The sequence below is a fragment of the Ochotona princeps genome, chromosome 14, assembly GCF_030435755.1.
Source record: "Ochotona princeps isolate mOchPri1 chromosome 14, mOchPri1.hap1, whole genome shotgun sequence".
Taxonomy (NCBI): domain Eukaryota; kingdom Metazoa; phylum Chordata; class Mammalia; order Lagomorpha; family Ochotonidae; genus Ochotona; species Ochotona princeps.
Window position 1 is genome coordinate 5,346,595 of NC_080845.1, and position 26,016 is coordinate 5,372,610.

General features: G+C 49.6%; 1 protein-coding gene across 3 annotated transcripts in view; it reads right to left on the reverse strand.

Moving 5' to 3' along the window:
• The window catches only part of GARNL3 (GTPase activating Rap/RanGAP domain like 3), a 140,548-nt gene that overhangs the window by 105,367 nt on the left and 9,165 nt on the right, over positions 1 to 26,016 (reverse strand). The window contains exon 2 of one of the 3 annotated variants that reach the window (XM_058672622.1): positions 17,714 to 17,879. In XM_058672622.1, the coding sequence (XP_058528605.1) occupies positions 17,714 to 17,856 (143 nt within the window). In that variant the 5' untranslated portion in view covers positions 17,857 to 17,879. Of the gene's footprint in view, positions 1 to 17,709; positions 17,885 to 26,016 lie in introns of those variants that run through there. The other 2 variants (XM_004593559.4, XM_058672623.1) reach the window with 2 other exon arrangements.

Genomic DNA, 26,016 nt, shown 5'->3' on the forward strand with positions numbered 1-26,016 from the left:
GTGGCATGCTAGCTCCTACTGGCTGACCTTGGCAAGATTTCTCACAAGGCAGAGCAGAGCCTGGGAGAGAACTGGATGGCTTTCAAGGAAAGATGGAAGGCAGCAGAGACTCCAGAGAACAATGGGCTAAGAAAGGGAAAAAAATCCCTCTGCGTCTAGAACCCAAATCCTAAGAGCTCAGGCCAGTAAGATCTGGGTGAAAACGATGGGTGCCTCTTGCAGACCCAGCCTATAATATGCCCCATGAATGATCAATCAGTCAGTGTCTCTTTCTTCATCCACTGGTTGGAGGGGGGACAACGTGACACAAGAAAGCACCTCCCTCTCAAAGGCCACACAGGAGATTCCAAGCAGGAATACCCTCACGGGGCTGGGCCAGGCGTGTGAAGTGGCCTTCACTGTTTTAAAGCACTGTGAGTAAGAGTTTAGCTACCACAATGGGGAATTTTATCTTAACCAGCACAGCTTTCCAGAAGTAACAGAAAGTAATGGAAGAAATACTTCCATGGAAAGAGGGGAGGAGGCCGTCAGGGGGCTGGTGGACCTGGAAGTCTCTGTAAAGGGCTAGTCGACTTGGCTTAAAGCAGCTGACCAAGAGAGATCCCATTAGAGGGTTGACTGGGCTGGGCCAAAGCCAGCAGCTAGGAACCAAATTTGGTGTTCTACATGGGTGGCAGGAACCCAATGACGTGAGCCCTCATCGCCAGCCCCTTTCCTCCCCCCATTTCCTCCCAGTCCACCTCCTGCCCCGGATCTGTGTCAGTAGGAAGCTCACATCAGGAACCAGAAGACAAGGAATCAAACCAGGCCACTCTAACTTGGGACCCGGGTGTCTGCACTGCTCTGTCAAACGCATGCTCCTGCCCCCACAGCCTGGCTGGGAAAACAGCTTTACTGGAAGCCAGCCACGCCCGGCTTCATTGCTTTCAGACTATCCGGCACTGCTTTTGTGTCACTGCAAGCAGAGCTGTGTAGTTCTGGGAAAAGTCCACAGGGTCCCCAGAGCCCAAACTGCTCACTGGCTCTTCACAGCAGACCGACCCCTGCTCCCTGCACTGCAGACATAGGAAGCCCAGCTCGCACATCCTGCCCATGCCAGCACAGACACTCCACAGCAGGGCCCATTAGACCAGGCCCCTTAGCAGCTTCAAAGGAGCACAGGCTTCCCCTGCCACTCCCCTACCCTTGTGTAATTCTAAGCAGCAGGTGGGGAGGGAATGGGTAGCAGAGGGCATTCTGCGGCAGGAGGTCCTCAGACAGAACTTCAGAGATCACTCTTTCAGGCAATTTGGGTCCGCCTGGGCTGCGACCCATCCTGCGGCACTTTCACAAGGAAGGGTAGATGTGGGGCTCCCACCGGAGGGATGAGGGGCTCTGGAGGTCTTGAGTGGGAGCTTCAGCTGCAGATGGGGAGGTGGGAGGTTGTGGGCTCTCTCAACATTAGTTCCCATATCTACAAAATGTGGCTGAAAATATCCCCTGGCTAACATGGTTATAAAGAGTATATAACAGGCTGGTCATGGCACAGCATGCTAATCTTACACCTATGGCACTGGCATCCCATATGGGCACTGGTTCAAGTCCTGGCTGAACCACTTCCCATCCAGCTCCCTGCCTATAACCTGGAAAGCACTAGAGCATGGTTCAAAATCCCTGGGTCCTTGAACAGAGGCGGGAGATCTGGAAGAAGATCTGGCTTTGGACTGACACAGCTCTGGTCATTGTGGCCATTTGGGGGGTAAACCACGGATAAGAGATCTTTCTCTGCCTCTCCTTCTCTCTGTAACTCTGCCTTTCAAATAAACATAAACCTTTAAAAAAGCAAGCAAGCCAGCAGGAGCTGACCAGGTTCTCCTGACGACATCTCTGCCTGTCAGCAGCACCTGTGACGATTATTCAGCTTTTTAGGAGTTTAAAATAAGACACCTTCTCCCCCAGCCCCTTTCCAGGCCCTCAGTGTACACACAGCAGACGAGATGGAACCCTGGGACTGAGCTGCAGGCTGCCCAGGGCAGGGCCAAGGGCAGCCTGCAGCTCAGGACCACGCCCTGTCCCTGCCAAGGGCTGGCTTAGCATGGTGATCTCACCTAGTGAAGACAGGGCATCCTGTTGCCATCTGCCGGGGGAGGGGAGGGCTGAATGCTGGCGAGAGCCCAGTGCAGGAGACCCAGAGCGCTTCCAGTTCCCCGCAGACAGTGTGGCCCAGGCTCTAAACAGAAACCCTTCTGTTTTAGCAAATGAACACGTTGAGGATGCTTGATCCGCTCTGCATCTCCACATCCGGCTTGGGATTGACAGCAAAGGAGTCTAGCTCCGCACAGAGATGAGACAAACAGCACCTGGAGAAGCTGGACCTTGGGAAAGCTGGGCTGCTGGGAAGGCCAACAATCTCCTCTAGGGAGTGGGGCATGATGGCCACTGGCTGCGGAAGCCTGGACGGTTCTGGGGTAAAGGTGTGGGGGTTCGGGATGCAGCACCCCGCCCCTTCAATTGACACAGGGATTTCCCAACCAATCCTCAGGACTGCACCAACCCCAGCATCACACCTTCAAGGTGAGGGCCAACAGCAAGGACAGGGGCTCTCTCTGGGGTAGCAGCATTTGTGTGAAGCAACAGACAGTGCAGTACCAGGACTGCGGGGCAATGCATCAGGCCTTCAGGCAGACAGGAAGAGTCAGATGGAAGTAGTCCCCCCTCTCGAGGAACAGAGAAGCTAAAAAAACCATGCCAGGCTAGATTCCAGCTTGGAGGGAGCCCAGGGCCCCCTAACAACAGGTACCAGAATAACTCATTGCACAGAAGGGGCCAGTTGTCTCCTTCCAAACGCAAGTCAAGAGGCGGGGAAAGCAGCGATGCCATCAGTCATGTCCAACAGAACAAGAGAGCTCTGTCTTCTATTAAAGACACCAGGAAGTAACAAACACAGATGAAGCTTTCAAAGGTGAAGGGGCCCAGGAAACCAGAACGCCTTGATTACTTGAGCAGTCTTGAGTAGCTCCTGTTCCCCTACTGTATTCTGGAGTGTCAGTGCTCCTTGGACAAGGCTCCCGGGTTGACTATCCCCTAGCAAGACCCACTTATCACAAGGTGGTCAGACAGTCTTAGATTTGAATTCCAGCTCTGTCACACGCCCTGCAGTGACCTCGGGCAAGTTGCCATCTGTCTGAACCTGTTTCCCAGTTTGTAACTAGGGGGTCAAGCTAACATCTTTCTCCATGGGAAGATGAAAAGAGATCATAAAGTATTTAGTGTGACAACTGGCACATGGCAGTCACTAAATAAAATGCCAGTTACTCAGTCAGGGACTTGGTCCACCTTGGTCATCAAATGCCCCCAGGGTATCTTTCGGAGTGCCTAGTGTGGCAAGCCACGCAACAGGCCTGTGCTGACCCAGTGAATCATGAATAAACTCTGACCTTGGCTCTCCTTTGCTGTACTGGGAGACAAGCTCCTTCCGTCTGCCTTCTCCCCTCCACCCATCCCCAACCAGTACCCATCCTCAGACATACCTTCAGGTTACATCTGATGCCATGTTCACCATTATTGACTCATTCAAGTGCACAGCCACTTCCTGGCTGTGACACTGCATGAAAGTTATGTGAAGTGCTGTCATGGGGGAAAACTCGGTCAAGGGTACAAGAGCTCTGCCAGTGTCATCTCCCATAACCATACAGGAGTCTACATTGATCTCAGAATGAAAAGTTACAACAGAAAGCCTCTCTGAGTCAAAATTCTTTTCCTTATTCAAGATGCATTCCTTATTTAAGAGCACCTGTGAGGCCCGGGTACTGGAATGCTTGGTCCCTGATTGCCCAGAGTTTGTGATGTGGTAGGAAAAGAGAACTGTCAGGATTTCATAGGAATAAAAACATCGTGCGAGCCAACCACACCTGCAGGCAGCAAACCTGGCAATTTGTATCCTCTTTGTAAGCTGTTTCTGCAGTCTTTGGAACAGCAGCCCATGGCAGGAGCCAGGGAGTGGGGGACAGGCCTGTTACACTCTGCTCAGCTCAAGACCCACCATCCAGAAACCTGGGCAATGATGCCCAGACAGTGACTGCTGCCAAGTGTCCTGTCTGTACACCTGCTCCCTCCATTCCCAATTCTTCAACGACCTTGGCTTCTCCTTGCTTGTAACGACAAGACTTGTGGGGTTTCCAGCCCAGGGTATAACTTGGTTTGGGAAGCACAGCTCTGCATGGGATCTATAAATGCATGAGCCAGCGTTAGACAGGAACAGGAAGCCTGGATGGAATCAGCAGGTGCCACAGGCACACATCCCCAAACCACCTGCCCACAGACCTGCTTCTTGGCGGAAACACCCGCCCATCACAGATGTGCAAAGTTAACCTGCCCACCACACCCACACCTAGAAGCAGCAGGTGCTTCTGTATGGTCCCTGGATGGCCAGAACCTAAGAGAGCACCAGTTACTCTGACCCTCACCACTCAGTGTAATCCCTGGACATGAATTGGTCAAAGATACAGGGTCTCAGACCAATACTCAATCGTTGTGGCCGATCAGGGAGGGAAGCTGCAGATGGAAGATCTCTCTCTCTCTCTCCTTGTTACTCTCCTTGTTACTCTGCCTTTCAAGTAACTACACACACACATACATACAAACAGGCTCTCAACCTGTAAAATAGATCTAGTAAAAGAGAATCAGCATTTAACAAGATCTCTCAGAGATCATGGAGATTTTTCACCTTCTTGCTTGTTTTACTACGAAGTATTTCAAATTAAGGAACAGTAACTAACTACTTAGTGAATACCAGAGATTCTGTGTGCCTTTTCCTGGTCTCATTTTCATCTCTTCCTCCTTGAAACAACTGTTAACTCACAGGGCTTTTATTTCCAGCTCAGATTTTTCTAGTTATGTTAGGTGCTTATTCATTAACACTATACAGCATTATTTAGCAAGCTTTCAAATTGTATGCCAATGACACCCTACCCTGCACATCTTCCTGCAGGCAACTTCGAGAGAGCATTTTGTCTTTGGGATTTGCATGGCATGACAGCAGTAGCTCTAATTCATTGACTGAAAATGCTGCGGAATGCCCTGTGCTCACTGTTAGGCATTCTGGCCATTTCCAGTTGTTTAAGCCAGGCTGTAATAGGCTTCTTTTTAGAGTCCCCTTTGAGACAAGGGCAATCACTTCCCTAGATTGTATCCTTAACAGTCCAACTGTAAGGGGACACAGCAGGCGTTGTTCTTCTGCCACATGACAACCTTGCTTTTCAGAGTCACTATGCTAATTTACTTTCCCATGAACACTTTTTGAGTTTTGTTTGGGACTGCTAGGTGTGCACTTTGTTTGGTCTGAAGGATGGGAAATGGTGTCTCACTGAAGAATGGTTTGAATCTGTACCCTTCTTGATAGCGTGACAACCTAGATAGCTTAGCAACCCTGGAGGCCACCTTTCCATGACCTTCCCAGGCTGGGCCCCCTCCCATCCCCTTTTGTGTGTGGTGTTGGCCTTTTTTCTAATTGATCTGTAGCATATGCATATTATGAATACCAACCCAACCCTTTCTTTGGCTAATAAGTTGTATTTCTTCTTCCAGATAGGTTTTTTAAATTTGTTCTCAATATCTGTAAATTCCACATAAACATTCCCCTTTTTCCTTTCATGACCTTTGTTTTTCTGACACATGAAATCCTTCACCACCATGATGCCATAAAGTCTCTTATCGCTTCCTGCAAATGTTTTCAAGTTAGCTTTTATAAGAGGTTTCATTTAAACATGTAAATGCCAACTTTCCATCCCAGATCTCCTCCATTAGGATCCTCAGCAGTGGGATCGAAGCATCTGGATTTTTAATCAAAATACATTCCTTCTGTGATTCTATCACAGCCAGGTCAGGAAACAGACTTGTTTCTCACTGTGGGGTGCTTATGGCAGGGCCCTTCTCCATTAAATCCCAGGAAACCACCTCACCTCTGTCACCATCACTGCGTCGCCAGACACTTTCAGGGACTTGTAGGGCCTGAGGCATGAGGACCATCAGTGTCCGACCTAGTCTGTGCGTTGGGTATCTGCTACCAGACATCTGATGGTGCTCCAGCATCTACTTACATCCTGTTTGGGATAAGGAACACACTACGGCCCAAAGTTCTCATTCTTCCTGTGAAATAGTTCTGTTCTATATTAAGTTGAAATCCATCACAGCTGAATTTCCACCAGCTGCTCCTGCATCTACACTTCCTCGCCATCTCTCATACGCCCCCGTCCACCTGTCAAGTCTGGCACCACCTCCTCTCCCCCGGAGCCCTCCAGCCAGGCTGCCTCTCTTGCTTCCCATTCCACTTGCTGAGTTGCTTCTTGCTTTGGGACCTAGGATGCGCTCCCCAAACTCCTCCTCTTGCTGGATCCCTTCTCTCCAGGCTGGAAATGTTGTATCTGACCAACATTCCAATCCAAGCTTTGAAATTGTAGATTCCCTGTTGCTTCTGGTCAATGTTGACCACTTAGCACCAAATATAACACCTGGCATGGAGTTAATTTGCAGTAGAATTTTGTCAAACTGTGGGCAGGTAGATGAGAAAAAGTAAGCCAGTTACCCCTTTAAGTAACACAAATTGGGGTCACTTCTGCAGGAAACTCCATCAGATATCTGAGGAAGGCCATCCTATGCCTTAGGTTTTTCTTCTTTATAAGAGATTGTATAACCTATCCAACCTAGAGTATGGACGGGGCGTACACACACACACACACGCTCACAATCCCACTGATGGCTGAACTGAGCTGCCCAACACAGCAAATGTTTGAGACATTTACTTTTTAGTCAGACATAAAAACACTGTAGGTAATTGCCTTAAGTCAATTCCAGAAAATTCATAGGTTAATACAATACCAGTAACACGAACAAAGAACATGCCATGGGAGCTGGCACAAGGAACAAATCGTGACCTGCTTTGCTAGCTGTCAATTTACCACAACGCTGACATTTCCTATGTCTAGGGATGGGTGTCTTTGAATAAATAGGTAAATGCAATTAAGTGGGACTGACTGACATTCTAACACTAAAAGTCAATCTGTCAAATCTCATCCAACCGTTCCATTTAAGCTCTTTGCATTTTATTGTGCTTAATGTAGACCTCAAACCCCTTCACGTTTTTAAAAAATCAAGCAAAGAAGAGAATTCTGACTGTAAACTGAAAGAAATGAACATCTAAGCAGCAGAGAAACGACACAGGCCCCAATGCTTCCAGGTGTTTGCTCAGCCTCGTCTAACCCATCAGGAACTCACTCCTTTCACCTCGCAATCAGCAAGCTCTCCAGGGCCTCAAGTCACACCACTGTCACGTGGGCCTGGGTACATGAACTAATTCCACAGATAATGCTAACTACAGAACTTTCCTCTGGGATTTAGAGATGGCAGGCAGGGGAAGCTCTTCTCAGGCATCTAACCGAGCACAATGAGTGTTTGAATAAACAGAAGCCGGGTATCCTTGCGCTTCTTCGGGAGCAGCACACCTGAGCGACAACGACAGGGAGGAGAAAGAGAAGGATCCCTTAGCGGGAAAGTAGCAGAAAGGTCCTATTTGCCATCGCCTAAAATGTTTTCGCTTGTAGAAAAATATTTATCAGGTAGGACAAACTTTCCTTTAAAGCTGCTTATGTTCTGTTCCTGGCGTCTGCAAATTTAACTGCCGAGAGAGATGAGCAAGAACAAAGGCAAACGCACTATATTTTAAATCTTACACGCACGGGAACTGCACAGAGAAGACACGCAAACTCAAAGGAGCTGTTAGACCTGAGGGCTCACATACCACTTTAACAAAGGGCAATAAATTATGGAGAAGGGGCTAGACAAAGGAGAGGGATTTGAAGTTTCTTTTTTTTTAAGATTATATTTATCTACTTGAAAGAGTTAGAGAGAGAGAGACAGAGAGAGATTTTCCTTTAAAAAAAAAAAGATTTATTTATTTTTATTGGAAAGGCAGATCAGCTTTTATGGAGAGGAGAGAGAGAAAGATCTTCCATCCACTGATTCACCCCCCAAGTGGCCACAATGGCCAAAGCTGAGTTGATCCAAAGCCAGGAGCCAGGAGCCCCATCCAGTCTCCCACATGGCTGCAGGGTCCCAAGGTTTTGGGGCAATTTCCACTATTTACCCAGGTCACAAGCAGGAGGCTGGATGGGAAGTGGAGCAGCCAGGACAGGAACCAGCACTCATATGACATCCTGGTGCTTGCAAAGTGAGGATTTGGCCATTGAGCCACCGTATTGGGGCTGAGAGAGAGAGAGAGAACTTGCATGCACTGGTTCACTCCTCAGATGGCCACAATGGCTGGAGCTGAGCCAGGTTGAAGCCAGGAGTTCTGAGTTTCTTCCTGGTCTCCTGTGTGGGTGGTTGGGGCCCACCCAAACACTTGGGCCATCTTCCAGTGCTCCCCCAGGTGCATTAGCAGGGGGCTGGAGCAGAATGGAGCAGCAGAACCCCAAATCGGTGTCCATATGGGACGTCAACATCTCAGGCGAAGGCTCAACTCACTGCACCACAGGGCTTCTAAGGGTGGTGATTTGTAGAAAACAAAACATGGGGGGAAAAGGAGTAGAACTGGGTTATTTGCTAAGATTTGCTTTGGCCTCACCTGGTGCCCTAACTGTCTCCAGTCGGTGCAGGAGGTGAGCAGGGGATGCTTCATAACGGGAAATTTCTGCCCCATTTTTATTCAGTAAGGAAAGAGATGAGGATTTTGTTTTTCTCCTGCTCCTTTATTCCTTCTGCTCAAAATACTGCTTGTGCCAAAGAGGCATATTTTGGGGTGGAGTATTTTGATGCCTTCATGGCCAACACTAATCTGTGAAAAATCTTTAGTCTCAAGCATAAAAATGAATGCCTGTAGAACTGACAGGAATCTCGCCCTGAGGCATCCCAGGGGAGGGGAAGCCACTTGCTCAGTGAGCTCAGGGCCCTGTTCCAGTCTTGTGGACTGAGTCTGAGCCACTTCGTGCTGACACCTGCTCGGTTCTCCTCCAGGCACACTCAGGTCACATGGCAGAAGGAAAGCAGCTTCCTCGGTGCTTTTCAGGTCAAATCGTATTTCTGGAAGATTTTATGAAGTGTTTATTGCACTAAGCTGCTCTGACTCTAGAAGTTTCCAAAAGAGAATAAAATCATGAAAACCAAACCAGGGGTGATTGAAGGAAGCGAGGGGAGAGGACAATATTGTATGAAATAATGCACACACCATGGGCCCGGCGGTGTGGCCTAGCGGCTAAAGTCCTCGCCTTGAACGCCCCGGGATCCCATATGGGCGCCGGTTCTAATCCCGGCAGCTCCACTTCCCATCCAGCTCCCTGCTTGTGGCCTGGGAAAGCAGTTGAGGACGGCCCAATGCATTGGGACACTGCACCCGCGTGGGAGACCCGGAAGAGGTTCCAGGTTCCCGGCTTCGGATCGGCGCGCATCGGCCCATTATGGCTCACTTGGGGAGTGAATCATCGGACAGAAGATCTTCCTCTCTGTCTCTCCTCCTCTGTGTATATCTGGCTGTAATAAAATGAATAAATCTTTAAAAAAAAAAAAAGAAATAATGCACACACCAAACATACTGAAATGCAAGAGGCAAAAGCATTTAAGCCAAGAATATTTATTACTATAGGATAATACAAGAAAAGTATCAGTCTGTTTCTAAGGCAAAAATGGGATTAGGGGCCAGCGTGGTGGCATAGCACACTAATCTTCCACCTGCAGTGCCAGACCCCCCATATGGGCAGTGATTCATGCTCTGGTTGATCCACTTCTGATCCAGTTCCCTGTCTGTGGCCTGGGAAAGCAACAGAGAATGACCCAAGGCCCTTGGAACCCTGCACCCCTGTGGGAGGCCCAACGAGGCTCCTGGCTTCTGGCTTCAGATCAGTTCAGCTCTGACTGTTGCAGCCATTTTGGGAGTGATTCAGTGGATGAAGAGCTTTCTCTCTCTCTCTTCTTCTCTCTCTCCTTCTATTTACCTTTCAAACAGAAGTAAATATTTTTTTAAACTGAATTAATAGAAACAAGTGCTGGTAAGGTACTTCTAGGGCATGGCAGCCTGAGTTACCGCCTTTTGTCTCCTCACAACATGGACTGAAAAGAAGACAACTACCTAATTCCTATTTATAGTGTGCCCTTCTGCTGTTCTGTCCTGTTCTTTGAGATAAGGTGAGCATCAAAAGTGGGTTGCTGGTCCTTCAGGAATAGAAAATTTGAAAGAACGGAAGACTCGGAGAGCCAAAGAACACTGCTTTTGGTAATGGTATAACCTCCTGAGAGAAAGGCTTGCTTTGAACAGCTGTTCCTGCAGTGCATGCTGAGCTCTGGAGCGGCGGAGGGCCAGGACGGCCCTGCTGGGCGGCAAACCCCACGCTCCTGGCTCTTCCTGCTCACCAGAGCAGCGGCTTGCCACGCACCTGCGGCCTCCGCGCCTTTAACTCCACAGACCTGGGAGGAGAAAGACTGACTTTTCTTCCCTCCACGTCAGGCTAGCAGCCTTCCTGCAGTCCCCAAACATGACCTCGAAGGGGACAGTCCCCACACAGACCCTCTAACTCTTTCTCCCTGGCTATGAGCTCAGTCTGAGCGTCACTGGACTGATCTCTGAGGACACCCCGTGGTCTCCCGAACACCTCGCGCCCCGACTCACGCTCCCGCCTCCTCCTCACATTGCTGACTCTGCCAGCAGAAGATGACCCAAATTCCTGACCCCTGCCACCCATGTGGGACACCTTGAAAAAACTCCTGGCTTGTGGCTTTGGCCTGGCCCAGTCCCAGTGGTTCTGGCCATTTGGGAAGGGAACCAGTAAATGTAAAATCTCTTTCTCTCTGTTGCTGCTCATCCCCCACCCCGTAACTCTGCCTATCAAGCAAACAAACAAGTAAATCTTTTTCTAAAAACTATTTGAATTTTTATTGGAAAGCCAGATATACAAAGAGGAGAAGAGACAGAGAGGAAAATTTTCTGTTCGCTGGTTCACCCTCCAAGTGGCCACAACAGCCAGAGCTCAGCCGAACTGAAACCAGGAGCAATGAGCCTCTTCCGGGTCTCCCACGCTAGTGCAGGGACCCAAGACTTTGGGCCGTCCTCGACTGCTTCTCCAGGTCACAAGCAGGTAGCTGGATGAGAAGTGGGGCTGCTGGAACATGAACCAGCGCCCATAGGGGATTCCAGAGCGTGCAAGGTGAGGACTTTTAGCTGCTAGGCTACTGCGCCAGGCCCACAAATAAGTCTTTTTTTTCAAGGTTATTATTTTTTTATTGCATTTCATTTTTTTAATTAATTACATTGCATTATGTGATACATTTTTTATGCACTGGGATTCCCCCCGCCCCTCCCCACACACTCCCCCCACGGTGGATTGCTCCACCTTGTTGCCTTTCCATAGTTCAAATTCAGTTGACATTCTTTCATTGGAGGTATTTACCAAGCATAAAGTCCAGCATCTTATTGTCCTGGTAAGTTCAATGGTTTCTTGGTGAGACCATCTCTGGTCTGAAGGTAGAGCCGGCTGAGTATCATCCCAATCAATTAAAAGCCCCAACATAATATTTCCAGCCATTTACAACATTGTGGCATTAATTGACATGGTATTGATTAACCAATATGTTAATAGGAAAATGCAGGTTCTCAACCACAACCTGTGACTTCTTCATAGACATTTCAATTTTGGTTTATATTAAATAAATCAATACATAAATAAATAAATAGGTGCTGCTTAGGATATCTGTATTTCATACTAGAGTGCTTGGTTCAAGTCCCAGCCACTCTGTTTTCCATCTAGCTGACTGTTATGTGTCCTGTTAGTGGGAGAGAGAAGGCAATGGCACAGATCCGTGGGTCCCTGTTACCCACGTGGGAAACTAGACTGAGCTCTGAGCCCTTGGCGTTGCCCCAGTCCAGCTCTGGCCGTTGTAGGCCTGTGGGGAGTGAAAGATCTCTCTCTCTCCACCTTTCAAATAAAATGAAAACAAACTAAAAAGACAAAAAAAAAAAAAAAAAAAAGAAAAGAAAAGAAAAAACTTGTAAGGACAGGGAAGAACAAAGGACTGATAAAACAGAAAGCAGGTCCATCCCCCAAGGCCTTGCTGGCTTCATGACGGTGGGAGCTGTCAGAGCTTAGGAGTGAATCCACCCCTCTCTTCTGTTTGGAATCAGTTGAGAAATAGGGACAGGAATTAAGTGAATGGACACCAAAACATAAGGTCCTTACTGTTGGGGTTTCACAGGCAAAACAGCGCTGGCTTCTGTAGCCAAATGAGCTTCCTACCACTTCCCCAAGTGCAGACCCCAGGACAAGCCTCTTGAGGGAGAGTCCAGTCTGTCGGGGCAGGGAAGGGGCAGACCCTTTCTGGGTAGCTGCCAGGGGCGCTGCTGTCTTGTGACCATCACTGCGGCACGGGAGAGGGACAGCCGGGCGCCCACACCTGCCTCTCGCTGCTCCCGTGTGCTTTCCCAGTCTGTGCCGGGTTCCCAGCTGGTGGCCTCCCCTTTTGTGGGAAAGGAGGCAGGGGCCAGGTCAGCCACCCAAACTCTTTGCTCCATAGATAAAATCTCTTCATGGAAACTATAAGGGCAGGGGATGGCGTGGCCCCAGCAGGAAGCTGGAAGGTTCATTTCCAGGGCTTCCCTCTGGTGTTCTGGCATTCTGAAACAAAGTGTTCCTGCACCGGGGCTTTTAAAAGGTTTGAAAGCAATTAAAAAATACAGTCTGCTTGAATTGAGCTGGACAATAAGATACTGGACTCTATGCATGGCACATGCTTGCATTGAAAGAAACAAGACTAGATCTGAACTGTAATACTGCAATAAGGTGGAGCAATCCCCATGGGGGGGGCAGGGGAGGGGATGGGGGAACATCAGAGCCTATGAAACGTTGTTATAAAATGAAATGCAATAAAAAATATATGAAAAAAAAATATCTGACCTACAGACTGCTTATTGGTACACTAATAGATTTCACTGGCATTTAAAGTCACATATTTGCAGAAGGCAAATCTATTAAAATGATTTTTAGTTTCCTTGTAAATTTTAGCTTATGGTTTTTCAGGCACGACTATTTCTTCCATGATATATTTTGACAAGCATATTAATAATCTCCTTTTAGCATTATTAGACTAATACATGTTCAATATTAAAAATTTAGAAAGCACAGCAAAGTTGACAGAAAAAGAATCAAGTATATTCACACCAACATGTTAATATTCTGATATATTTTTACTTAATTTCCACTTAATAGCTATTTTAAATTAATAGGCCCTGTAAGCCAACTCTAATAAAAATCACTAATAAACTGGGGGAAAAAATAGTCTGCTTAAAAAGCTGCCTGATGTTTGTATAATGCCTTGGTGGCAAACTCTAAAATTCACTGCCATTTTCCTTAAAAGCTGGGAAAATGTGTTGCTGCTCATTCAGCCCAAGTTGGAAATGGAGACCTGGGAAGCAATGTGACTTTTTCACGGTAGATGGCAACAGACTGTAGGAAGGCTGGATCACAGAAGAGGTTTTGCAGGCTGTTCTGTGTGACCAAAACCCCTCCCGCTGTCCTCCCAGCGCTCCCGCCGGCCTCCGCGCGCTCCCGCCGGCCTCTCCGCGCTCCCGCCGGCCTCCGCGCTCCCGCCGGCCTCCCCGCCCTCCCACCGGCCTCCCTGCCCTGCCGCTGACTTCCTTCCTAACAGACTCCCCTTGCTTTCCCTCTGCTGGATCTTAAGCCAGGCTCCTGGGTCCCATCCTAGACATTCTAACAGGTCCCATAATTCGCATTTTTTGAAAAGCAAAACAAAAACTTCCAGAGTTATTTTGCTACAGACCGTGCCCCTTTGTGAAACGCCCCCCCCCCCCCCCCCGGTGCCCCTGCCTCTGCGACCCAGTTCTCCAGCCCTGACTGCTGCTTTTGCCCTGTCCACCAGGACAAGCAAGGGTCCCCTCTTTCCCCACAGAACCAGACGGGGACAATGACAGGATAGGCCGCTGGAGGCCTTCCTCAGGATCCTTCTAACTAGGGCAGTTGGGGGAGGTACCCCTTCCTCTCAAGTTCCAGGCTGCTTGGGATCATGCGGCTTGCTGTGTGTAAAAACCACCCATGACAAGGACAAGGAAGGCCAAGAGGAGGAGAGAGGCAGAGCCGAGACAGGAGATGGGGGACAGGCCGGAGAAGCCCTTCTAGCCTGATGAGCCGGTCACCCCGAAGTCAGAGCTTCCTTTTCTTTGGTTTGGTCACATGAGCCCTTGAACCCTGCATTCTAGGCCAAATGGAGTTTCTGACGTTTAACAACCCACAAGCCTCAGCACACTCCACTCTTTAACCGGCCTTCCACTGTGCAACAGGCTTCTCAAAGGCAGAGCTCAAATCATCTGTTGCCAGTCTCAAGCATCGTCCAGGGCTTCCCAGGGTGCCCAGAACCCAGCAGAACGTCTTTCACAGCTATTCCCCCTCCTCCCTGCACCTCTGCCCCAAGTTGGATTTTGCAGACTTCTGCCACTCCGTCATGCAAGGGACAAACCAGGCTGTGAGGGCTGCTCTGAAAGGCTGTCCTTGCTTCATGCCTTTGCCATGCTGATCCCCCTCCCGGGGTACGCTCTACTATCGCTGCCTATTAAAATCCCCCCAAAAGAATGCAGCAAAAGGGCCCAGCACAGTAGCCTAATGGCCAAAATCCTTGCCTTGCCTGCGCTGGGATCTCATGTGGGCACCAGCTGTTCCATTTCCCATATGGCTCCCTGCTTGTGGCCTGGGAAAGCAGTTGGCCCAAAACCTTGGGACCCTGCACCTGCATGGGAGACCTGGAAGAAGCTCCTGGCTCCTGGCTTCGGGTTGGCTCAGCTATGGCTGCTGGGGCCACGTGGGGCGTAAACCAGCGGATGGAAGATCTGTTTATCTCTCTTCCTCTCTGTAAATTTGCCTTTTCAGTAAAAATAAAATAAATCTTTTAAAAAAAGAAGAAGGCAGCAGGAGACAGTCTAAATACTCGGGCCCCAGCACCCATGCGGGAGCCCTGCCCTGGCCACTGCAACTGCTTGAGGAGTGAACCAGTGAATGGAAGATCCTACACCTCTTCACTTTCCCTTTTAAATACATACATCAATCTTTCGAAAACACCTACCCAAGAAAAAGAAAAGAAGGAAGGTCTTACTCCTTGTTCAGCGTCCATCTCCCACTACTCAAGTCTTTCCTCAATGCTCCCTGCCCCTGAACCCCTTATCATCCAACCACACCCTTTGCAGACCTGATGGCATTTAGATCATGACCTTGGTCTTGATCTTCAGCAGACATTGTGCTCTCGTTTCCAGGTCCTCTCTCATGGATGACCACACCAGCCACCTGGCTGCCCCAGTCACAACTCCCAGGTCCCATCCTTACCCTTTCCTCTCCATTCAACGAGTTTCCCTCTGAAGTCCTTCCCCCACAGTCCCATCATGCCTGCCATGCACTGGAGCTCTAAGTATCTCCCGGAGTATCTCTCACTTGAAGGAGTCTCCAGGCCCCGTTGCCCCAGCCAGACCCCACTGCCATCCACCTGCCCCTGACACCAGTTACCGTTCCAGTGTGCAGTGTCCCGGCCCAGAGTCGATATCAACAGCCCTGCTGTCCAGTGACCTGGCTTCCTTCTACCTTTGCAGGTTTGCTGCCCACCAGTCCCCAAAAGGTCCCAGCTAAGCCACGCTGGCCATGCTGGCCACGCTCCCTTTCCCCCTCCCTGGAGTGCAGACTGCCGCGCATCTAGCTACACAGTGTGCCCTTCGTCCAGCATGGCCTCCCCACCTCTGCTCCCACATTTCAAGTGCCTTGTCCACTGAGAAATCTCCCTGGACTGCCCCGCCTTGACTTGATCTGGAAAAAGATGTCTTTTTTTTTTTCTTAACACCCTCAGTGTCTGGCAGAAGACCCAGCACAGCACGTGAGTGCCCAGTGAAGTGCTTCACTGTCCCAGAAGCCTTTTCTGGCAGGCAGTATGGCTGTGCATTACTGTGGATCCCAACACAGTCCCAACACTGGGGTTCAGCATGGGACTGGCGTCTTCTTGCCTTATGGACACTCATGTCCCATAAGCACTCCTCTCCTGATGGTACGTGCTCCACAGGCGAGGCAGGTCCTGAGGTTAGATGGGGCTAGGTTCAAACCCTTGCTGTGTATTGGATACAATGAGGATCTTAAAACTTCTGATCTTTCTGGGTTTCGGTTTTCTCATGGGGAAGGTGACCATATCAGTGGCTGCTTCCTCGGGTCTTTGGGAAGACTACATCAGAAAACACATTTAAGGTGCTCGGGCAAGTTGTCTGGTAAAACGGCCATTGATAAATATTTGTTGATTGAATGAGTTGCCCACAAAATAGCAGCGGTTCTTTAACAGCTTCTTGGCCCCGCAGCGGTAGCCTAGTGGCTTAATCCTCGCCTTGCATTCAGGATCCCAAATGGGTGCCTGTTCATGTTCCGGCTGCTTCCTTTCCCATCCAGCTCCCTGCTTGTGGCCTGGGAAAGCAGTGGAGAAAAGCCCAAAGCCTTGGAATCCTGAACCCACACAGGAGACTGGAAGAAGCTCCAGGTTCCTGGCTTCGGATCAGCTCAGCTCTGGCCACTGTGGCCACTTAGGGAGTAAACCAGTGGATGGAAGGTCTTTCTCTCTGTCTCTCCTTATCTCTGTAAATCTGAATTCCCAATAAAAATAAAGAAATTTTATTTTAAAAAATAAAGAGTTTCTTTTCCGGTCCCCTTTCCAGAGAATCCAACTTATGGCTGGCTCCAGAATCAAGCTTCGAGCCTGGCCCACAGACTTAGAGTCCACTCCTAAGCTTGAGTCAGCTCAGTCCCACATGCGAAGCCTAGCAGATGACATCATGTATCTTAGGAATCTGCCACTTCTCCAGGAGGAAAACGGGGCTCAGATTGGTCCCAGACTGGCAGCAGCCAGCATGCCCCAGGCCACCCTCCTCTACCCAAAACTGCAGCCCCCATTCTGTTCTTGCCTTGGCTCTGCTGGCCTTATGGCTGCCAATCAGCAAGTCTCAGTCCCACTCCTAAGTGAATCAATCAATAGGGCCTGGAAGTTGAAGCCTCAGGTTGTTGCTGCTGCACCAGCAGTGCGGCCTGCACTCTTGACAAGTCACTGTCCGGTGTACTCTGGGGCTTGTAGTTTAGAAAGGAGGCTGCACGAACTGGGCTGGAGGTGATGACTCCAACAAGGAGCTCCAGCACCAAAGGGCCCCCAGAGTCACCACCAAAACCCCTAGACACACAGCACCCCCTTCTAATGAGTAATGAAGTGGGGGCTTGGTTCTTCTCCCACCACTCACCTTTGGTGGCTGTTCCTGGGGCCTACTCCTTTAACTCTATAACATGCGGGGTTCACCAATGAAATTAACCACAGATTTCTAGAAAGTTTTGGACCAAAATAAGCTTATCTTCCCATGAACTTTGTGAAGTACCTTTGTAGAAGGCATTCCGTGTTTGTTGTACCCAGGCCACACAATTTGTAGCTTTGTCAAATGTTGATTTGTGTGTCTGTTTGGTGGCTGGCTGTTCCCCGAGCCCCAAGACCCCCTGGGAATCTGCATCTGTTTTTTTTTTAATTGCCAAATAAACACACAAATAAGACATCATTGGGGACAAAAATGCCATCTCCCTCTCTTCCGTCCCAAAGCTACAACTGTAGACTCCCCTGAGCATGAAGGGGCCGTGAAGTGCAGTGAATGTGAGCCCAAACCGAAACGATGTTTCTGTTACTTACTTACAGGTTGACCTGGGACTCTAGTTCAGCGTCTTTGGTGGGCCACATCTGAAGGGACTGGATGCCAAAGGAGAGGGATGACTTGGCTTTCCAGAAAAGCGTCTGGGCCATCGGACTCCCACAGGACTCCTTGGTCAGTGGATCCATCAGTGAGCCCGGTGGTTGAGGTGCTGTACTGAAGCAGAAGGGACAGGCGCTGAGAAACACAGAAGAATGGCAGGCCAGTCCCTGGCCTGGTTGTTGCACTCCCACCCCCGGGCAAGGCCAGGCCCCTCCCTGGTCATCAGCCAGAGCAGGTGGACACCAAGGCCTTCCCAATCTTCAGGAGCCCCTTGAGTCTGCACCCCACTTCACTCACTGTACACAGTGGCATCCACTGGATGTGAGGAGGGCCCCTGCACTCTGGACCCCTGTGGATCCCACCACCTCCCTCCAAGCACGTGGCCTAAGGGAGTCGGTTGGAAACCATTGCAGACTCAGGCAGAAGAAGGCGATGCTGATTGGGTAAGGGAAGGTGCATGGGGAGAATGATTCACGTGGGAGTTCATATCCTGAGACATGTCGGGAGGGCTGGGACACTGGAAACAAAGACCATCAAGCAGTGCACAGCCTGTCAGCAGCAAATGGTTGTGGGATTAACATGGGGATGGCTCGCGGGAATCAACGGAGGCATGCGTTCCTGAGTGTGCCTGCTCCTCTCTCGCACGACGCAAGGAAGAGAATGGGAAAGGCATTCTGAGACAGCAAGGCTGCTTGTTAGCAAATGCTGGCACCCTGGCTCCCTGGGCTGGAATGACTGTCTAAGTCAATCAGCAGCATCTTCACTCACCTCTACCCCAGGGGACAGATCCACAAGCCAAAAGTGCAATTACTTGGAAGTGGGAAAGCAACGGGAAAAAGGCAACCTCAGACAGCACTTGGGTCAAAAAGGAATTCTCTGTAAATGTCCATTCAAGAAAGACTGTGAAAGGGCAGAAGACAAAAGGTCTGGTGCTTCTTCCACAGGAGGGGAGGAAAGGGGGCTCTGTGCCGGGGACCGCACAGGTGCAGGGCTGAAGGCCAAAGAAGCAACTGCACACTGACGGCTATCTGCAGCCAGCCAGCTCTGGCCCAGGCTGCTATGGCAGGGCCATCAGGCCCAAGGCTGCACGCCCATCACAAAGACAATCAATGGGGCAGGCGCTGTGGCATAGTACTCTAATCCTCCATTTGTGGCACTGGCATTTCTTATGGATGCTGGTTCATGTTCTGGCTGCTCTACTTTTTTAAAAAAAGATTTATTTATTTTTGTTGCAAAGTCAGATATATATAGAGGAGGAGAGACAGAGAGGAAGATCTTCCGTCTGTTGATTCACTCCCCAAGCAGCCGCAATGGCTGGAGCGGAGCTGATCCAAAGCCAGGATCCTGGAGTCTCTTCCGGGTCTCCCACGCGTGTACATGGTTCCAAGGCTTTGGGCCATCCTTGACTGCTTTCCCAGGCCACAAGCAGGGAGCTGGATGGAAAGTGGGGCTGCCAGGATTAGAACCGGTGCCCATATGGGTCCCAACGAGTGCAAGGCTAGGAGTTTTAGCTGCTTGGCTATTGTGCCAGGCCCATGGCTGCTCCACTTCTGATCAAGTTGCTTGCTTATGGTCTGGAAAAGCAGTAAAGAAAAGCCCAAATCCTTGGTTTCCTGCACCCATATGGGGGACCTGGAGGGAAGCTCCTGGTCCCTGGCCTTGGGCTGGCCCAGCTCTGGCCATTGTGGCCATTTGGGGAGTGAACCAGTGGATGGAAGATATCTCTCTCTGTGTATCTCTCCTTTCTGTAAATCTGCCTCTCCAATAAAAATAAAGCATAAAAATAGTGATTAATTTTGGTGCAAAAAATTTTAAGAGCATGTGTACAAAGAATCTTCAAAAGGATGCATAGTGTGAAAAAGGTGCATGGTTTTTTTTTTCCACCAAAATACTTATCTGTTCATCCCTTCTTCCTACAAACCGGCCGAACTACTTTATGCTTTGGACAGCACTGCTCCCTATAAAGGATATCTCCCAGCTGTCCTCTTGTGCCAGCCTCCGCTCTTCGCTGGGGTGAGGCGAGCCCCCAAGCACTAGGAGCCCCCTGCACATGTGTGCAAAGCAGCTGTAGGGATCCAGGGGGGTACACCCCTAAGGAATCGCTGGTGTGGACATTGGAGTGCCCTGAGGTGGGGTGCAGAAAAGCACAGACATGCTTGAGGGATCCCAGGACTGTCCAAGGGATCTCCCCACCTCCACTTCCTTTCCTCTGCACTTCCCAGTCTGGTTTCCACCACTCCTTTCCCCATACATCTGCCCATCTTCCATGTGATAAGATGCTTTGACTACCCAATGCTCTGGGACTTGCTTCCCTACCGAAACCCTAGGTACATCAAGAATATTACAGAGAGCTGGCATTGTGACTCAGCATGTTAAGCTACTACCTGTGACACTGGCATCCACTATGGGCACTGGTTCAAGTCCTGGCTACTCCGCTTCTGACCCAGCTCTCTGCTAATGTGCCTGGGAAAGCAGCAGAAGATATGCCCCAGGTACTTAGGCCCATGGATGGAATTCCAGGCTCCTAACTTGAGCCTGGCATGTTGTGGCCATTTGGGAAGTGAAGCAGCGAATGGAAGATTTCTGTTTTTCACTCTGTTGTTCTGCCTCTCCAATAAATAAAACAAGGAATATTAGAATGAGGTCATCTAATACATTGCTTGCATTCTTTTCAGTTTTAATCTTTAGATAATGATATTACTTAATATTTTCAGCATATTATTTCTGATATACATATGCTCTCTTTCTCTCTCTCTCTCTCTCTCTCTATATATATATATATATATATATACATATGCTCTTTTAGCCCTTTTCCCACCACTACTCCTTTAACCCTAACAATAAAATGTTTTTTCACACTTTGCTCTAGGTCTTTAGCTTCAGGTTCTCATCATTGATTTTAATCCACTTACTTCGTGTATCATTAGACATGTATGTTTCCCCATGACCTCCTGGCATACTTGATCGCCCCACTGTTTAGAAGCGTTTCACAGTTGAAGCGCTTGCTGGAAAGATGACAATGTAAGCATTCATTTGCAGAACTTCTTGGAACTCTCGGAAATGAGGGGGGAACCCGCAGGAACACAGAAGAGTTACAGAGATGGGGCATGGCTGAGCTGGTGGGGTGACCCCAACTGCACACAGTACAGCATTGACAGAGCAACCTTTGAGATTCTGCATATTTTACATCACAGGAGGGGTTGAGGGAGCAGGTTCCTGAGGAATGGTTGTGTCTGCCGGGGTGGGTGCTGGCAGCCCGGACGGGGCAGGGCTAGAGGTCTCCTCTCTTCTTACACCCAGACGTGTAGTGAGCAAGGGTGGCCCTGTGGAAAAGGGCTACTGGGACCGGACAGCGTGTCCCTGGAGTCCCTCTGAGCCTCTTGCAACATACCAACCCAAAGTTCCCTGCATGGGCCCAAGAGTCACAGGAAGACAGCCACCAAACCCTCTGTGCTTGTCCTGAAACCAAGCAAGGTCTTATTGGGGATCTGATCAGCACAGGGATGGCACTCTGGCCCTCTCAGAGGGGAAGCCCGGGACATAGCAGACAGGAGATGCCAAGAATGTGCGTGCCTCAAGGCCAGACTGTGGCCCAGTGTTCTGAGCGAGAAGATCCAACTATTACTGCTGGAGATGGGGAGGGGAGGTCTGTGCAGGTGAATCCCGGCCCCCTTCTCAACACAAGTGAACGCCGACCTGGACAGAGCTGCTTCCATTGGCAGGTGAGTATGCGGGACCAGCTAGCACAGGGCCTGGGATAGAGCTGCTTCTACTGGAAGGTGAGTATGCAGGTCTAACTAGCACAGGGCCTGGAAAAAGCGACGGTCAAGGGCAGATGCAGATCTCACAGCTCAGAAGATCTTAAAAGGTTCAGACAAAGAAATCAAAGACAATGGCTTTGATTGTCTCATGAAATGGTAACAGGGAACCCAGCATGGTAGCCTAGTGGTTAAAGTTCTTGCCTTGCATGCGTGGGAATCACATATGGGCACTGGTTCATATCCTGGCTGCTCCACTTCTCTTCTAGCTCCCTGTCTGTGGCCTGGGAAAGCAGTCAAGAAGGCTTGCGACTCTGCACCCATGTGAGACCCAGAAGTTGTTCCTGGCTCCTGGCTTTGGATTGCCTCAGCTGCAGCCACCTAGGGGAATGAAGCCGCAGATGGAAGATCTTTCTCTCCTTTCTGTAAATCTGCCTTTCCAATGAAAACAAATAAATCTTTAAGAAAATGACAACAGGACCTCTCTCAAAACAACAGGCAGATTCCAAAAAGAACATGGAAAATGCTGGGCTACCATGCCTGCTCACCAGCACTCCAGATCGGCTGTAGATCAAGATGAGCTTTCGTGGTCTGAGCTGCTGAGGCAGGCCCTGGCAGAGCTGCGTGGCGGGAAGGTGCAGTGGTCAGCGGTAGGTGGATGAATTAGCCATGGACACCAGATAGACACGGCTCTGTCCTAGCCTCTCTGCGACAGGTGCTCCTTGTCCTGCACCTTCTTACTCTACAGCCCTCACCACGGCCTGAGGCCATCTCAGCTCCACATCTGCTTACTAGAATGCGGTCCATGTCAATGCTGACTGCTTTCAGAGATGCCCAATGAATATTTGCTGAACAAACAAGTGACTATTGACTGCCCAAAACACTAGAAAAAAAAATATGTACTTGGAATAGGAAGCATATGTCAGTTTGTTTTGGTCTTCTCTTTTTAATTTGTTTGTTTATTTGAAAGTCAGTGTTACACAGAGAGAGGGAGAGAGCTCTCCCATCCAATGGCTCACTCTCCAGATGGCATAAACAGCCCAGGCTGAGTCAGACTGAAGCCAGGAGCCAGGAGCTTCATCTGGGTCTCCCATGTGGGTGCAGGGTCCCAAGCACTTGGGCCATCTTCTGCTGCTTTTTCCCAGGCTATGAGCAGGGAGTTCGATCAGAAGTGGAACAGCCAGGACCCAGAGCAGCGCCCATAGGGCATACCAGCGACATAGGTGGCAGCCTTCCCTGTTACACCTGCTCCAGTTTGGGTCTTGGTTGAAGATCACTGGTAGCTTCAGCCAAAAGTCAGAGTGCCCATTTTTAACTCCTCACCCTGGTGTGGTTCCCAAGAGCGGATCGCCAGCTACATAGCGGAGGGCAGCTCAGACAGGAGTGCATGCCGGTGTTACTTTTATCGTAACTAAAGAACGATGCTGTTTGTGGCACCCCACGGGAGGGTTTGCTCCATACCCCCCTTCAATCCCATTCTGCGGTCCACAGGTTGGAAAGGCTAGGACCTGAATGCCCTCTGCACCTCTGTGATGAGCTCAGGACAGGGTCTGGAGTCCCCTGGCACCTGCGCTCATGAGAGGTGCTCCTTTGGGACGCAGCCAGGCAGAGCCAGGGGAGGAGTTAACGGGCATGGTTTGTCCTTTACAGCTCATGACAGGATACTGTGGTTCTGAGTCTGCAGCATGAATCTCTGGCTTTCTGAAGTTGCAGGGGAAACTTCTGGAAGCAGGGCTGAGGCGGCAGTGCTGTCTCATAGGGAGAGCGGGTGATCTCCTGGCTGATAAGTCTCACATGGAAAGGACACGGTTTCCTCTGCTGCTCCTGGTTCCTGGGAGCTCAATCCAGACTGGACTCGAGCCCTTCCAGCAACTATCATGGCTTATCTCGTTCTGGGATCGGTACGAGACTCCCAATTTAGATGGGGTAGGGTGCATTCTGTGGTTGGCGTCCTGGTGCTGATAGAGGTCTTGGGTAGGGATCTGTCACGTGGACCATAGGGACAACAGTGTTTATGACTCCAAGTGGAATGCGGCATAGGACGTGAGTTCTGCTGGGAGCCATGGTAATGGTAGGAAAAACATCCCGTGTCCAGGATTCCCCCTACATCCCAAGATGCCTAGCAGCTGCCTGAAGCAATAAGCAAACTGAACTCCATCCGCACGATTTCGCCTCCACAGACACACTTCTGACAAATCCCCCACCTTTCCACTTAAAGGAAGCATGCTGCAAATTCCCAATGGCCACCACCACTACGACTCTGGCCCACAGGGATATGACCAAGTCAAGTTTATTTGAACGTAAGTGCTGGGACACCACAGCAGCACAGATCTGGCGACTGGCAATGCTACCAGTTGCACTCCCACCCTCAAGAAGTGGGGCTGAGTTGGGGGGCCTGTTTAGCATGCAAAAGTTGGCCAAGGGGTCACTGTGCAGAGTGGTGTGGGAGTCATCCCTTGGTACAGTGTGCAACTTAAAGTTCATGACTTGTTTATTTCTGGAATTCTGCACTGAGCGATTTCAAAGTTGCGGTTGAGGGCGGGGACCTCACACTATGGAAAGGAGGGACACATAGGGACGCTGCCTTCTAAGACACGCTCAAAGCCCTTGGCGTTTCCGCTCAGCAGTGAAAAGGCTGTGACAGCGATCTAAAGAACAAGTGCCTGGGGACACTCGTGAGGTCGCGGCCAGGCCTGAGGATGACTGTGCTGTCACCACTGCCGACTGGGTTAACCCTGCTTTGAGTCTTTTCAAGTTTTTCGCCAGAAATGGTGACATCCAAAGGGTGCTGGGGCCGTCAAACAGCTGAGAACTACAAGTGGAACTTACAGGTGCTTTGACATATCTGGTCACAGAAAATATTACGGCATCTTCATGCAAGCCATCTTAGTGCGGGGTGGTACTGACCGCTGCACAGAGTCCAACCCACGTCACTGCCTCCTAGCCCAGCCCCCACTCCATCCCGCAGTGGGTCCCCTTCCCTTAGTATACAGTGCCCTTTCAAAGCAACATTATACCCTCTGTGAATGCTCTTTTTATCAGTAAAACTATGCTTCACTCCCAGCCCCCTGCTGAAATCATCTCCCTTCACTGACTGATTTCATCAGATAAAAACATCTTTACAAGAACAAAAGTAAAATCAAACAGAAACCTAACTGTCCCCTCCTGTTCCGGCCCCACCCGCAAAAAGCAGACTCAGTTTGTGGGTCACTGCCTCATCTCCGTGGTCTTGTAAACCCATCCAGGGAGATTTTCATCCTTGCCATTCTCAAGTCTGATCAGAGGCCACCAGTGACCCCCATGGTGGTTCAGTGCTTAGATCTGTGGCTGGCATTGTGATGCAGCAGATAAGGTTGAAGCTTGCAATCTCATAAAGCCAGCATCTCATATGGGTGCCAGTCCAGCTCCCTGTGAATGCCCCTGGGGAAGCAGCAGAGAATGGCCCAAATGGCTGAGCGGCTGTCCCCATGTGAGCGACCTCGAAGAAGCGCCTGGCTCCTGCCCTTGTGCCAGCTCAGCTCTGGCCATTGCAGTCATTTGGGAAGCAAACCAGCAAATGAAAGATTTCTCTCTCTGTAACTCTGCCTTTTAAATAAATCAGTAAATTTTTAAAAATCTTTTTAAAAATTATTAGTTCTTATTCTTCCTTGACCAGTCAGCAACATGGCAAATCATTACCAGTTTTTTATTGGGGGAGGAATTTTTATATTAATCTTATTTCCTCAAAATTTAAAAATTCAATTAGGACCCAGCGTAGTAGCCTGGTGGCTAAAGTCTTCACCTTGCATGTGCTGGAATCCACTTTCAGCCTCCCTGCTTGTGGCCTGGGAAAGCAGTGGAGGATGGCCCAAGGCCTTGGGACCCTGCACCCGCATGGGAGACCCAGAAGAAGTTCTTGGCCCCTGGCTTCAGATTGGCGCAGCTCTGACCATTATGGCCATTTGGGGAGTGAATCAGTAGATGGAAGATCTTCTTCTCTGTCTCTCCTTCCCTCTGTAAATCTGCCTTTTCAATAAAAATGAATCTTTTTTAAAAACTTAATTAAATCATGTACTCATGATACAGTGATTTCAGATAAGTCTCAATGCTACATTTTTTTTCTTAGGACTTTTTATACTCATTTTAAAAAAACACACACTTTTAAGATTTCCTGAATAGCCACAATGGTTGGAGTTGGGCTGACTGATCTGAAGCCAGGAGCCAGAAATTTCTTCCAGGTCTCCCACACAGGTCAGGGTCCCAAGGATTTGAGTTAAATCCCCTGGAGGGCAAGTGGAGCAGCAAGACACAAAGTGGTGAGCATTTGGGATGTTGGCACTGCACAGGGAGTATTAGCCCACATGCCACAGTGCAGGCCCCAATCATTGTCTTCCTTACTAATGAAGTTTCTTTACTGATCCTTTTCTAAAATTTCATGGTAACTTTTTTCACTTTTTTTTTTAACCTTTCCCTGTTTCACACTCACATTACCTAACAAGGCAAAGTAAA